Source organism: Hyaloscypha bicolor (genome assembly GCF_002865645.1).
Source record: "Hyaloscypha bicolor E unplaced genomic scaffold K444scaffold_182, whole genome shotgun sequence".
Taxonomy (NCBI): Eukaryota; Fungi; Ascomycota; class Leotiomycetes; order Helotiales; family Hyaloscyphaceae; genus Hyaloscypha; species Hyaloscypha bicolor.
Window position 1 is genome coordinate 3,677,192 of NW_020194684.1, and position 13,310 is coordinate 3,690,501.

General features: G+C 48.1%; 5 protein-coding genes across 5 annotated transcripts; 2 read left to right on the forward strand and 3 right to left on the reverse strand.

Moving 5' to 3' along the window:
• Nucleotides 1-232: 232 nt before the first annotated feature.
• K444DRAFT_504244 (uncharacterized protein) lies at nt 233-421 on the reverse strand (the record flags this gene model as incomplete). The annotated part of the gene is made up of 1 exon (XM_024873377.1): nt 233-421. A coding segment is annotated over one exon (189 nt), but the record flags the coding sequence as incomplete, so codon positions are not given.
• A 641-nt stretch (nt 422-1,062) lies between these two features.
• K444DRAFT_620653 (uncharacterized protein) lies at nt 1,063-6,268 on the reverse strand. Its single transcript, XM_024881753.1, has one exon. It carries the CDS (start codon nt 6,056-6,058, stop codon nt 1,379-1,381), a length of 4,680 nt encoding a protein of 1,559 aa, XP_024728468.1. The 5' UTR covers nt 6,059-6,268; the 3' UTR covers nt 1,063-1,378.
• A 586-nt stretch (nt 6,269-6,854) lies between these two features.
• Nucleotides 6,855-9,120, forward strand: K444DRAFT_669328 (HET-domain-containing protein; the record flags this gene model as incomplete). The annotated part of the gene is made up of 3 exons (XM_024887513.1): nt 6,855-7,143; nt 7,191-8,150; nt 8,249-9,120. The coding sequence occupies 3 exons, from the start codon at nt 6,855-6,857 to the stop codon at nt 9,118-9,120; spliced, it is 2,121 nt and encodes a 706-aa protein (XP_024728469.1).
• An 809-nt stretch (nt 9,121-9,929) lies between these two features.
• On the forward strand, nt 9,930-11,346 carry K444DRAFT_669329 (carbohydrate esterase family 16 protein; the record flags this gene model as incomplete). The annotated part of the gene is made up of 5 exons (XM_024887514.1): nt 9,930-10,036; nt 10,082-10,214; nt 10,266-10,393; nt 10,447-10,738; nt 10,797-11,346. 5 exons carry the CDS (start codon nt 9,930-9,932, stop codon nt 11,154-11,156), a joined length of 1,020 nt encoding a protein of 339 aa, XP_024728470.1. The 3' UTR covers nt 11,157-11,346.
• A 10-nt stretch (nt 11,347-11,356) lies between these two features.
• K444DRAFT_620655 (NAD dependent epimerase/dehydratase) lies at nt 11,357-12,612 on the reverse strand. Its single transcript, XM_024881754.1, has 2 exons — nt 12,009-12,612; nt 11,357-11,882 (listed from the first exon to the last, which is right to left on the reverse strand). The coding sequence occupies exons 1-2, from the start codon at nt 12,481-12,483 to the stop codon at nt 11,416-11,418; spliced, it is 942 nt and encodes a 313-aa protein (XP_024728471.1). The 5' UTR covers nt 12,484-12,612; the 3' UTR covers nt 11,357-11,415.
• Nucleotides 12,613-13,310: the final 698 nt, after the last annotated feature.

Here is a 13,310-nt window from a genome sequence, read left to right on the forward strand (position 1 = left end):
GAGCAACATGAGATTGTTGTACTGGTGCGTGTATTCTCGAAAATATGCTGTGCACGCACCCTCCCCTCCCCCCTCCCCCCGGCAAGAGATAAATGCTTACAGCAAAGCCTATCTTGTAGGGTATCCAGTACAGTGTTTCTCAGTGGATTGCATTGCTTGGCGTCTGTGAAGATGAAAAGGTCGATTTTCCTGAGGATGAGACACAACTCTTTCTGTCAAACACCAACTCTCTCTTATTATACAGCCAAGCAACAAACATTAACACTGTCTTTGGGGCGTCTTTAGGCAAGTCCATCTTGTTCTCAGTGCCTTCGACGCAACCGTCATTGAAAGCTTTCTCGAAGAAGTGCGAGACGGAGCATATCAGATTACTGTGCACTTGGAAAGCCTGTTTTTCTGGACCAACGAATATTTGGACGATTTCGAAGCCAAGAGCATCCCTATAGGAAGTTGGTTCGATTGGGACAGTTAAATCCTAGAAGAAATGGATATACTAACTTACAATACTTGTGCGCTGGGTCTGAGCCTGAGGTCTTCATAGTGAATGCTTCGTTGCGTATTTGAGACTTAACTCGGTCCCGACGTTGAGGGTGTGCAAGAGATCGATTATACAATGCAAGGGCTCGATGACCTTCGACGGCAGAACGGTGCCGGTGTGGTGACAATTGCAGTCAGGGAATGGCGTTGGTTGAGGTAAAGAGGTTGTTTCCAAGACGGAACGAGCGAGCTGAGCCATCCTTCTGTCCTCCCCGAGACTTTGAAAACTCCCCGCCTGCAGTTAAAAGTTTTCCAGCGTAAATTTCTAATGTGAATGGAACAGATTCCGCCAAAGGTGGCGATGTCAAACTATAGAATGGTGTATTCCCTGGGTTTCCTACACATTTCCTCCCGGCCAGTATGTTTAAATTAGGACTGCGGTTTCTCCAACGCAAATGAATGAATCAGAACCCTTATAGACATAACATTTAGAGGTAGTTGCCGTCCTGAGCCTTACCTAGGATGGTGATTGTCCTCCCTTCACCTTTCCAGAAAATCCATTTATCTAACTTATCCCAGATTGCACGGTCAAATAAACCTTTATTTCAAGTGTCATATATAAGTTTCTATTAGTTGCCAGTTTTGTTCAAATACTGGTAGACATGATTTTCTACCAGACGATGGCGGACGGGGAAATATCACGCCTGTTGCCGGTTGTTAGGTACCTTGCTATTTGACACGCTGACCAGGTTTTCTCATAGCGCGAAGGAAAAGTCTGTATCTAGTAGTAGATATGTAAAATCATTTCCCCCTAAACAGACGCCAAACCCCATCCACATATATGTTTTCCTCCCGATCCAACTCTCAAACCAACAAAAGAAAAGCCATCACAGCACATTTATCACGAATTGTTCCCTTTCACCACACTCCCGCTCGTCTCCTTCCCACTACTCGCATTACTATGGCTCCTAAACCTACTACTCCCCAGCCTTCTAAACTCACCCCTGCCATGCGCGAGACTCCCGCCCGCGCCGAGATGTAGACCACCAGGACTCAGCACGCCACTCCCCTCCAAACTCCTGCCCCCACCACCATGCCCCTCCTCCCTCGCCCTCCGCTCATGGCTATCAACCATCTCATCAAACAACTTCTGCGTGCCCACAACCCGGGCACCGATAACGCCCAACATACTCCCATTCCGCCTCGTCTCCCGCACCCCGCCATCAAGTTCCCTTTCAACCAAGCCCTCTAACTCCTTGACCCCTTGCTCGATCCTTGGGAGCTCGAAGTCGGAAATACCCATCAGTCGTGTGTTGCTGTCGTGTAACGATTCGTCGATTTGCTCGAGTGCGGCGTCGATCTCTCGTGATGTTTTGGCGGAGCCGTCAAGGACTACGCTCTTGATTTGGGCGCCGGTCTCGAGGACAGCACGGTCTACCCGCGAGATGGCGGCGGAGTTTATACGCACGGCGGGAGTGACGGTGTTGAGTTCTGTGGAGATGGAATCTAGGGTGGTGGAGAGGGCGGAAAGTGTGTTCGTGGTGGATGCAGCGCTTGAGGCGAGGGAGGAGTTGATGGTTTCGAGGAGAGGAGTGTGGGATTGCAAGAGGTTCTGCGTTTTGGTTGAGGTTTGGGTTGATTGGGTGAGTGTGGTGTCGATGGATTGAATTGAGCTTTGTAGTTTTGTCATGCCCGTTGTTGTGGTATCGTTGGTTTGGGTGACCTTTGCGTCGATCGAGGAAATCAAGGCGTCACGACCTCTTGAAAGTTGCGTGAGCTCGTCGAGGGTGGTAGTGATGGATATGAGTTCCTTCTCCGTTGTTGCCACAGCAGTGTTCAGTTTGCTGAGGTTAATGGCTTGGATGTCGTGGCTGAGCTTTGGAAACTGCTCTGTGTGGAGGCCAGTCATATCTGCGGCTATTCTTGACGCCATGGTGTGGACATCAGACAGTTTGCTGTGGGATAATCCAATAGCCTGTTCGTTTGCTTGGACCACAGTATCGACAACTTTCATAGCTTCTCGCAGCTCATTTGTTGAGGTCGCTAAGCTGGTCTCCAGACGGCTGAGATCAGCCGCCAGAGCATCACTTTCTGTTTTCTTCGACAATTCGGCTTGCGAAACTGCGGACTGTACCTCTTGAAGTGATTTGGAAATTGCAGTTTCACTATCCTTGATCTTTCCACCAACGCCGCCCAGGCTATCATTCATTGTAAGGAGTGCATCCATGTTTTTCCTCTCAGTCTCCTTGATCGTCCCAATCTCGCTCAAGATCAAGGAGGTTGTTGGATCATCTTTGACGATCTGAATATGACTATTCATCTCCATGATTGTGCGTGCATAAGACATCATCGCATGCTCGATTGACTTTGTACCAACAAGAATTTCGGGGGTTACAGAAGCGAGATTAACGTCAATATCTTCAACCAGTGCTTTCAGGTTCGCAATACGCTCGAGAACTGGCGCTGGAGATAAAGACTCTCTGAGAGATTTAATTGAGTGCGAAGTTGCGGTCAAAGAGCTGGAGGTATTCTCGCCATTGTCGATGACGGATTTGAGCTGTGCTTGAAGTGCAGCCTCGGCAGCTTTGGCGCCGTCTTTCACATCCTGGACCAAGGCTCTGACTTCTGCCAATTCTGAAGACAACCTTGCTTCCTCCGACAAGACTCTGAGTCCTAGGATGCCTTCCATGATCGCAGTCCCTTCGGTTCTAGCCGACGATGAATGCTCCTCCATCAAAGCCTTATTCGATCTGATCTCCTCGAGCACTTCGGCCACGCTTTCCCGGACATTGTTGTTCTCGGCCATCACTTCATTTGTGAGAGACTCTTGAGCTCCCAGGAGCGGTTTCAGAGACTTGAGTTCGCTCTGTACATCGTCTGTACTGGTGGTAATGAGATCACGTGCCTCTGATATTTGCTTCGACAGCGAAGAGATGGATTCGCTTGTACTAACGCCTTCTAAAGCACTGCTATGCTTTCTCAAAATTTCTAAAACGGTGCTAATATGGGTTCGCAAAGTTTCGAGGTCTTCTTTCTTGGGAACAGAGTCGTGGAGAGCAACAAGGGCGGAGAACTGAGTCTCGGCGAAAGGGATTGACTTCTCTTGGCCATTGAGAAGTTGAGTGGAAGTAGCATGAAGCTCGTCTAAGGAGGTTGAATGCTGTTTATGTGTAGTGAGAAGTGCATCCAAAGCGGTAGCGTGCGCTGCATTTGAGATCTTTGCCACGTCCAAAGTCGTAGAAATTGAGTCGAGGCGAGCGTGTGACTCCCTGCCAACAGTTCCCAAGTTTGCAAATCCGTCTCCCAAAGCTTTCGTATGAGCATCAGCAGATGCTTTTGCTTCCTCGAATCGAGCTGAATGCTCCGCATGCGAAGCATTTGCTTTCTGCACCTCGGCCAGAATACTGGCATCCTTGTGCCGTATCTCGGACATGGTGCTTTCATGCATTTCCTGAATGCTCTTCTGGATCTCTCCCTGGTTTCCGTGTATTCCTTGGATGCTGCTCAGAATACCACCAAGAGTTCCACCCACATTCTCACTCAGAAGTTTCGTTGCAGCAGCTTGATTCGAATCGGAAGTTTCTGCCGCTGAAGTGATCTTTGCCAGTGTTGCACTGGTCTCAGATCCTTGACTGCTGACCATTGCAATGAGTTTTTGAAACTCCTCGCTCATATTGGCAATCGTGGAACTGAGCGTGTCATCTCCGAAGTCAACTTGAGACCTGATATCATCCAGCTTGGAAACGAGCAGTTTCAGAGTATCTGGGATTTCGGTGCGGAATGCCGCCAATTCCCGTGAGGTGCTTTGCAGTGTCACGGAATGGGATGAGAGGGTAGCTTGGGTTGAGGTGGAGTTGTCCAGGATCTTATCGGCCGTAATTGAGAGAGTTTCAATACCATTTGAGGTTGCTAACTTGGTGTCTTCCAGGCTTGCCAAGATAGAATCAACTTTGGCCACCTCCGGAAGCGACGATATCTTTCCATTGATGATGTCGAACGATTCGGCTTGCGTTGAAAGCTTGCCGTCGATGCTCTCTCGCATCTCTGCAATCCTTGCCTCGATTTCAAACAGTGTTTCGGAATGTGAAGAGAGAGGGGTTGTATCGACCTCCTTCAGAGCCATCTGAACGAGTGCCATGTCTGATGCAAGGTCTCCAAGTCGTTCCGAATGGGATGCGAGAGGGGCTGTATCGATAAGCTTGAGCTGCTCCTCAACTCGAGTCAGGCTTGATACTAGTTCGCCTAATTGTGTCGAATGGGATGTGAGTGCGGATGTATCCAGAGACCTGACGTGCTGCTGTACAGTCCCAACACCGCCAATCAGTTCTGCCATCTTTGACTCAAGCACCTCCAGCTTTTCGGAATGGGATGTGAGAACGGACGTATCAAGAGAATCAACATGCTTCTGGACTGAGCCAATGACACCGATTAGGTCAACCATTTTCAGGTGGAGGGACTCCAGCTTCTCCGCGTGTGACTGAGCAGCTTCGTCATCAAACACTTGTTCTTTGACGGACTCGAGCAGGAAGCCAAGCTTGGTCACATTGGATGCAACAGTGTCGAGGCGAGCATTATTGACAGACAGAAGCTTTGAATCCAGGGAGGCAAGCGTTCCTTGAGTAGCAATCTCATCCTTGATGCCCGACAATGCTCTCTCAATCCCTTCAAGTCTCCGATGATGAGACTCAAGAGACGAAGTATCCAATGAGGAGACCTTGGAACTAAGGGCGTGAATGTCTCGTCGCAGGCTGCTTTCCATGGCGTCTAATTTCGATAACGGCTTGCCCATCTTCTCAATTTTTTCAAATAAATCGTCATTGGAGACTGAGCCCTCGCCCTTCTGGGTAGATTGCAATGTTTCCAGTGCCGACATTCTCTCCTGAATTTTCCGTATTCCTTTTCCAAAGTCTTCGCCAAGTCCAACAATTCGTCGCTGTTGCCCGTCTACCTTCCCGCCCACTTCTCTTTCCAGTTCCCAAAGCCGGTCATTCAGAGTGGTGTTCCGATCCTGGAGCTCGTTCGAGATCTCCCCGAACCGGATGGCTGATCTCAAATCAGCGTTCACCACCTTCTCTTCGAGAGCTTTCATTCGTCCGTCGAAACCTTGGAGCTGTTGCTCAATCCCGCCGATTTTCTCACTGAACACTTCTAGCAAGTGGAGGCATCCATCCTGTCCTGCCGCCAGCTTTTCCAATTCCTTTTCATGGCCAGGGACTTCGATAGAGGTCATGTGATCTATAGCCGGCTGCAACAACGAAGGGAGCTCATCGAGACGTGTTTGAAGCAAGGACTCCAAATTCAAGTTCGCTAACTTCAGCTGGTTCAATTTATCGTGTTGCCTCGTGAAGGCTGGGTCAACCATCGACGCGACGGCTTCCCGGAAGTTGTCGCTACTGAACGCGGCTACGACGGCACCTTCAATGATCTTGGGCAGGGCATGATTGCGAAATTCGGCCTCTGCCTCTGAATCGACCGCAGTCGTAGGCCGAGTAATTGCAGCCGAAGCATCCGTGAGGGTCGAGGTACCTGAAGCCGAGCGTCTTTCCTTCCACCGCCTGATCATCTCATTTCGCATCGACATGCTGGCCTGGGACGTCGTGTCTCTCACAAAAAGAGCTGTCCCTCATAGCCTGTAACAGGAGTTTGCTTTGAGCAGCGGAGAGTCGAAAGTGAATGCTGGGTTGGCCATCATACGGTTTTGAAGATATGCGCGACGTCAGTTTTAAGTGTTTTTCCCTGCCGAATGATGTTTTGTTTTGAGAGCGGAGCCACGAGCCACAAGTGACGCGAGAGTGGTGGGGTGACCCTGAAACGTGGCTCAAATGGCTGCGCAGCGGGCTGTAAATGGGGACCCTCGGCCGGACTCGGTACGGTTTGATATCGAGGAAAGCATTATAGAAATCTTAATCTTGACGAAGAAATCATGCAAAAGTTAGCTGTTTATTATTAGCTTTGTTCCTCAGTCCTGGTTTGTCTTTGACAGGACTCGTTGGCCGGAGATACAAGGGGGATCCGAGTGGTGTTTCGCGTGGTCGACAGCACCATCCCTGCACCAGGCAGCTTAAACTTCCCAAATATCATCTCATCTCTTGATTGACATCAAATAACATTTGTTCGGGAATGAAGATTGAGGAAGACAGAATGCTATATCTGAGTACTGTACGTCATGTCTTGGGGTGGAGCGGCTGAGTGGCCAAGCCCCTTCGCTGTGGCTGGCGGGCGACTCAGCTGAAGCCTCGGTTTCTTCACTTTCGAGAAAGAATGAGCAAAACGAGGCTCGAGTCAAAGCTGTTTCGATTCCTCTCCCTCTATTTTCCCTCGAAGCGGGAACTGGCCGTTGAGAGAGCAAATAGAGAAGTCTCGTCCTCTCATCGGTCATGGATTCCATTCTCTGCCCTGCATGCGAAAATATTTTCGGCCACGACCCACAGCCTTGCATAGAATATCCTCACCACTCGTCCCTCGAAGAATTCCAACTCGCAAGGGACCAAGGATGCCTCCTGTGTAACACTATCTGGGATCAGATTCCAAAGGCGATGGACGAATTTCGGACGAGATGGTCAAGGAAGACGACCTACAACACCTCCCCGCGCTCAGAGTTGATGTTCAACAGCACGGGAACGATGCATGAACCGGATGTGCTTCTTTGGGTAGAAGCGTTAATGGGTAAGACTGCTGGGCCAATTTGAGACATATTTGCTGAATCAGAAAAGGAAGCGATGAACCGACGATCACTCATCAGCCATCCGTGCATAGCAATTCTCCCGAGACGTGGAAGTTAATCCGTACCTGGCTGAAGAATTGCACAGAGAAGCACGGTACAGAAGCTCCAGTTGGGCACAGAATCCTCCCAGACCGCATCATCGACGTTGGGAGTCTGGGTGACAATGCCGTCCATCTACGCCTGCACGGCGACCTCTCCGAAGAAGACCAAAGTTCTCGATATCTGACGCTCAGTCACTGCTGGGGTAATGCCCAGGTAATGAAATTGACACAGGCCGGCCTCTCCTCATTTCAAGCTGGAATCGAGGTTTTAGCGCTCCCGAAAACATTTCAAGACGCCGTTGAAGCAACCCGGCAACTGGGCGAGAGATATATCTGGGTCGACTCACTCTGCATTATTCAAGACTCGGCGCCAGATTGGAGAGACCAATCATCCAAAATGGATAAGATATACATGGATGCGTACTGCAACCTCGCAGCAACTGCATCACCAGACTCGGTCGGCGGGCTTTTCTACTTTCGTAATGCGGCTGCCATTCAATCCCTCCAAATTCCATGCAAGTGGGAATTCGGGAAAGGTGTGAAGGATCGCTATGAAATGATAGATTTCAATCGTTTCCAACGTGGGCAAGGGTCGTTCGACGAACGCTTGCAGTCATTACGCGATGAACTTTATGAACGCTATGCGGATGGACAATGTCAGGTGATGGATTACAATCGACTGCAAAGGGCGGTTGAGAAAGGACCGCTGAATTCCCGGGGATGGGTGTTCCAAGAACGCCTTCTTTCGTCAAGGGTTGTGCATTTTGGAGCAGAGCAGATCGTGTGGGAGTGCGAGCATGTCAGAGCTTGTGAGACGCATCCCGATGTTGCCCCCAACGGGCCCGCTAGTGTTACTCTGTGGACGCACTTTCTGGAGGTTAAGAACCTTGCGGCCAAGCTGAAGGAGGGTAAGGACCGTGGAACAGAGTCGAAAGTTTACCACGGTGGAGAACTATCGTGGAATTATACTCACGAATGAAGTTGACTTTCCCAACGGATGTACTAGTTGCATTGAGTGGATTGGCACAGCTCGTCCAGAATGCAACCGGAGGTGAGTATCTTGCGGGACTTTGGCGAAATGATATCGCTCATCAGTTGCTCTGGGAGCGTATTGGCGCCACAGATCTGCGTGGCATCTCGACTTGCGAGAAGTTCGTCGCTCCCAGCTGGAGTTGGGCTTCTACGGGATGCACGGTGATGTGGGATCCGTTCCAGTTATGGGCAGAAGATATCCACCTCCAGTACCTAGGATCCTCCATCGACATGGCCGGGTATCAGGCTTCCCACCAACGGGAAAAGATTCTTCTACGCCTCAAAGCACGGATCTTCACCGTCCCATGTACAGCCAACAAACACTTTGGACAAGCAGGGAAGGAGTTGATTCCTGCTGACGCACCCTCGGATTGGTTGGCAATTGACCCTTATCCAAAACGTCCTCCAAAGGACAATGTGCTTGAAGTCTTCATCAAAGGCAAGAGGTATCCCGGTTGGCTCACATTCGACGATCCAGAGTACGAACAAATTTTCTTCAAACATCGACGGGAGTTCCCGATCTTATTTGGAGAATTGATATTCATGCCCGCTGCATTTTGCAGCGTTAAAGCGTATGGCCAGAGGTGGTATGGGCTTGTTTTGCAAGAGTGCGAAGGAGCGAAAACGTACAAGCGGCGAGGCCGGCTAGAGATTCAGATCGAACAGGCGGATGTTCTGAAGGCCCTTAAAGATTCTGATGAAGGGGTTCAAGAGCCTTTTGCCATTGATCTCATTCCTTACTATGTCACGAAGCTCAGTATAGAGGCCCGGCAGGGCGATATCGACTTCACTGTGGGTTTCCACGGACTAGACGATGGGAAGGAGCGCGAAATCATCCTTATCTAAAGGGATATCCATAAAGCAAACCAGACCTTTGCATTGGGTCAAAGAATTCTTTTTCCCATCGATGATGGCCCCAAACTTCTGGATCCCCTTGACATCTCAACAAACACTGTCTATTTATCAGATTATTTTTCATGAGAGAACTGGCAACACCAAGCTTGACGATACTTGGAACTTACATTACCGACACCACAGCATGAGTCAAAAGCTGCGGGCTATTAAATTCTTCGCTTTTGCACTATTTCAAAGCGGGTAGTCACTCGCGAATTTTCCCACCCTCCACAACCAGGCATAATTCGACCGCGTCACTACGGTGACTTCTCGCCCAATCTACGACGGCGCTCATCTCCGGTGAGCAAGCTCTACAGACAAGACGGCGGCGCAAAGTTTTACCTCGTAGGCTCAGCAAGGTCTGAGTCGGGCGTTCTAGGTTGCAATACTTCAATAGAAAGTCACGTGCGACTTAGCCAAAATCCAAATTCTTCGATATCAATCACAGAGGAGATATGTAGCTTACTCTTCTGATTAGTAGTCAATACTTTATGGGGGAAACTTGTTGTTTGTCGGGGTCATCAAATATGCCATCTTCCCAGTGTTCCCGGACAGGAATAGCCTTTTCCCCGGCGGGGAAGATCTGGAAGATCGACACTGCCTGCGGAAATGAATTTCTCCGCAGCACATAAACGTCACCCCCGCATTGTAGGCTAAATTATGGATAGAACATACAAGATCAGCTGTAGAACAGGGGATAATTCTTGATAGATTTTCGTGGAGTTTTGAACAGCTGCATTTCAAAACTTAATTGCGCCGTCATGAAGCTTGTTCTTGGTATAGTTCTCTGCTATTGGCTTCAGCTTAGCAAGGCTTTGCCAAGGCATCAACCTTCATCGAGCTTCAAGTGGGGCGAGGTAAACTTTCTGTAAGCGTATTCGTCCGATCCCTTGTACATAATTGACACTGCCAGACTTGCCTTCGGCGACTCCTACACCTATGTACAAGGGACAGCCGGACGTCAGAATTACTCTTTCATTGGAGATGTTCAAAACTATTCATATAGCCCACAAACTCTCTTGACAGATGAGATTGTCCAAAACCAAGTGAGAATCTTGAAAATGGTGGATTTTGATATGCTTATCTGACGCGTGCAGACTGGTACATCAGCTGGTGGACCGAACTGGGTCGAATACCTCACAGGATGTTTCTCTGGGCTCCCTTCAAAATGTAGGAGACAGCTCTGGGACTTTGCGTTCGCCGGATCGGATGTCTCAACAACATTGTAAGACGCCGAGTTCGAGTACATTATGTGAATTTTCTTCTCACATAAAACAGTACTCCTCTTCATCACAACTTTACCGTCTCCTTCGTGAACCAAATCAAACAGTGGTCAATCTATGCCAGACCAGTGATTCCATTAGAGGTCTCCAGAGCACTGGTCGCGATTTTCATCGGCATAAACGATATAAGCGACTCTGCAAAGTACACCTTTCCTCGCAACAATGCCACAGATTTCCCATCTTTCTACAGCGAGATCATAGAAACTGAATTCGAGGCTGTTAAGCAGATATACGAAGCTAGATATCGAAATTTCTTGTTTATGAATCTCCCTCCGTTGGATAGAACGGTACGCTCCATTGAGTCCCCATATCTTTTTTCGTGGCTTCAGAATTGACATGTACCAGCCCAGCAATCAACTGAGCTCTCACCCACTTCCAAACAGCACCATGGTCCATGAATACAATAACATCATTTCCTCATCTGCAACCAAATTTGCTGCTTCCCATCCAGGGACCAAAGCAATGGTCTTTGACACATATTCTTTTCTTTCGGGTATCCTTGACAATCCTTCGGAATACGGCATCAGAAACACGAAATCATACTGTCCAAGATACGACGCGCCGGATATTGCCACCAACTATGCCGCGTATGGATGCTTGCCTATCGAGGAGTATTTCTGGTACAATTCTGGACATATTACTTGGAGAGTGCACGAATATCTTGCAGGGGCGGTGGAGAAGTTTCTTGATGATAAAAGCAGCTAGCTTGGTGGAAACGAGAAATCTTTGGCTATCAATTTTTAGTGATATGATATATTACGGTCTTCGAAACACATGGATTGGATGATTTCGATGGGGTCAATGATACTAGACAATGTTTTCGGAATTCACGGCAAGGTTACGCTACGAAGCAGCTCGGTATATAGAACAATGAAACACAAGACAGTAAGTGGATGAAAAGGATCGTGAAGTTGTTTTTCTGTAATTGGACATCTCCTGTCTATCAGCACCCAAATAAAAATGCTCATCCCTTCACCCCCAACGTCTCCAGCAACTTCCCCTTGTCCTTCAGCAAATACTCCTCCAGGCTCTCCAACGTAATCCCAAACCTTTCCAACTCCTTAGGATCATACTCGTTGTACGTTACCTCCCTCGACAAAAGTTGCTGTTCCAACACTGGGAACTTTCCACTCTCATTCAACTCCCTCGTCTCATCGTCAGTCCTATACCTAACTTTCACCTCGACCCCAGAAACTCTACTCAAAATGGCTGCAACCTCATCGAACGTCAGTCCCTGGCCGGCAAGCTCAATGACCTCTCCATTATATCCATCCTTCCCCAGCAAAGCAGCAGCAGCGAACTTGCCTACATCTCGAGGGCTGAAATGCCGTTTTTTATACGTTGACTCGTAACTCACTGTCAGCTCATGCTCTTCCCGGTAAGTTGGGAAATGGACAGCGCATGCAGGAGCGAGGTACTGGTAATTCAGCCCTAGATAACGGGAGAGTCAGCAAGTGCTCGATCTAGATTGTCTCAAAACTCTGGGGACCTCATCTCGAGGGAGAAACATAAAACCATCAAGAAAGGTATGAAAGAAAATTCTCGCCCAGCACCCACAGTCCGGTCTCAATACTGTCCAGTTCTCAAACCCGGCCTCCATAACAACCCGTTCCACGCCCGCTTTCCGAGCATAGTAGTACTTCAAGAACGGATACTCAGGTTTGGGAGCAGTGAGTTCAGCTGATTCGGCAGCTTTATGCACAGTCGAAACAACAACCGTCTTCACAGTTTTTGCAGCTTTTGCGGCATCGACAATATTCTGTGCTTGGCGTGCTTCGCCATCTGGGTCCTTGAAGTCGGGGAATGTGTTTAGGAAGACACCGTCAACGCCTTCTATTGCGGCGGCGATGGAGGGGGCGTCGTTGAAATCGCCCTTAAAGAGGATGGCGCCGTGGGTTTGAAGAGCGATTGCAGCCGCGGAGGAGGAGTCCCGGACGAGGGCGTGGATTTTGTGCCCTTGTTTGAGGAGCTCACGGGCTGTGGAGCCGCCTTGAGAGCCACTTGCGGAGGTGACGAGGAATGTTTTGGACATTTTGGGGGAAAGGAGATGTGATTTGGTAGGTATGTATTTATGTTCGAAGTGGATGAAAATATTGTCCCCAAGATTCAAGGATAATATCAGGGCAGGAGAGCAGCTTTTATATGTCCCTCAAGAACTGTGCCTCTGACCCCTCCCAAGCACAAACCAATGATAGATGAAGAATAGGACGAAGCGGTGTTCGGTCCTTGGCAACGAACCGGAGAGAGTTGTACCGATCAATTAGTATATATGTTTGACGATAATGCATCATTTTCAGGGCTTCAAGAGAAAATTGTGCAGTGTTATACTCAAGCAACTCGGATGTCTTTTCATCCGGCTTCCGGGTGTGCAAATTAGCCATGTTAAACGAGCCCCCTCCGCCCGACAGAGCCCACACCTGGGTTAGCGGACAAAACGTGGAAGCGAGATTTAATTTTCTAATTTCTGATTTTTTGATTTTTTGATTTCGCGATTTTAGCCAGGCCTAAAGTGTATAGCTTAGCTATCGCCCCGGCAGAATTCCTAATTAGGAAATTAAAGGCAATTTTGGCAATAAATAAATGGTATATCGCTTTTAAACTTATCTTAATAAAGAATTATTAATTTTGCTATTAATAGTACTTATATATAACTTTTGGCTTAAATAATATAATAATAATAAAACTAATTACTTCATTAATAAATAAAATAAGAACTTATATTATTATATAAAATAGTACTAGAATTGGGCCGGATAATATAATATAGAATTAGGCATTTATTATAAATTATTATAGTTATATAATTATAAGTTATAGCTCTTTTAAAATAACTAAATTAATAAGATCTAATAACTTTTC

What these genes read in the sequence shown, in the direction of transcription:
- K444DRAFT_620653 (XM_024881753.1), bottom strand. Translation starts at nt 6,058, where the DNA reads ATGTCGATGCGAAATGAGATGATCAGGCGGTGGAAGGAAAGACGCTCG.
- K444DRAFT_620655 (XM_024881754.1), bottom strand. Translation starts at nt 12,483, where the DNA reads ATGTCCAAAACATTCCTCGTCACCTCCGCAAGTGGCTCTCAAGGCGGC. An exon ending in GACAGTATTGAGACCGGACT is followed by an intron (nt 11,883 to 12,008) that starts GTGGGTGCTGGG and finishes CCCGTTATCTAG; the next exon opens with GGCTGAATTACCAGTACCTC.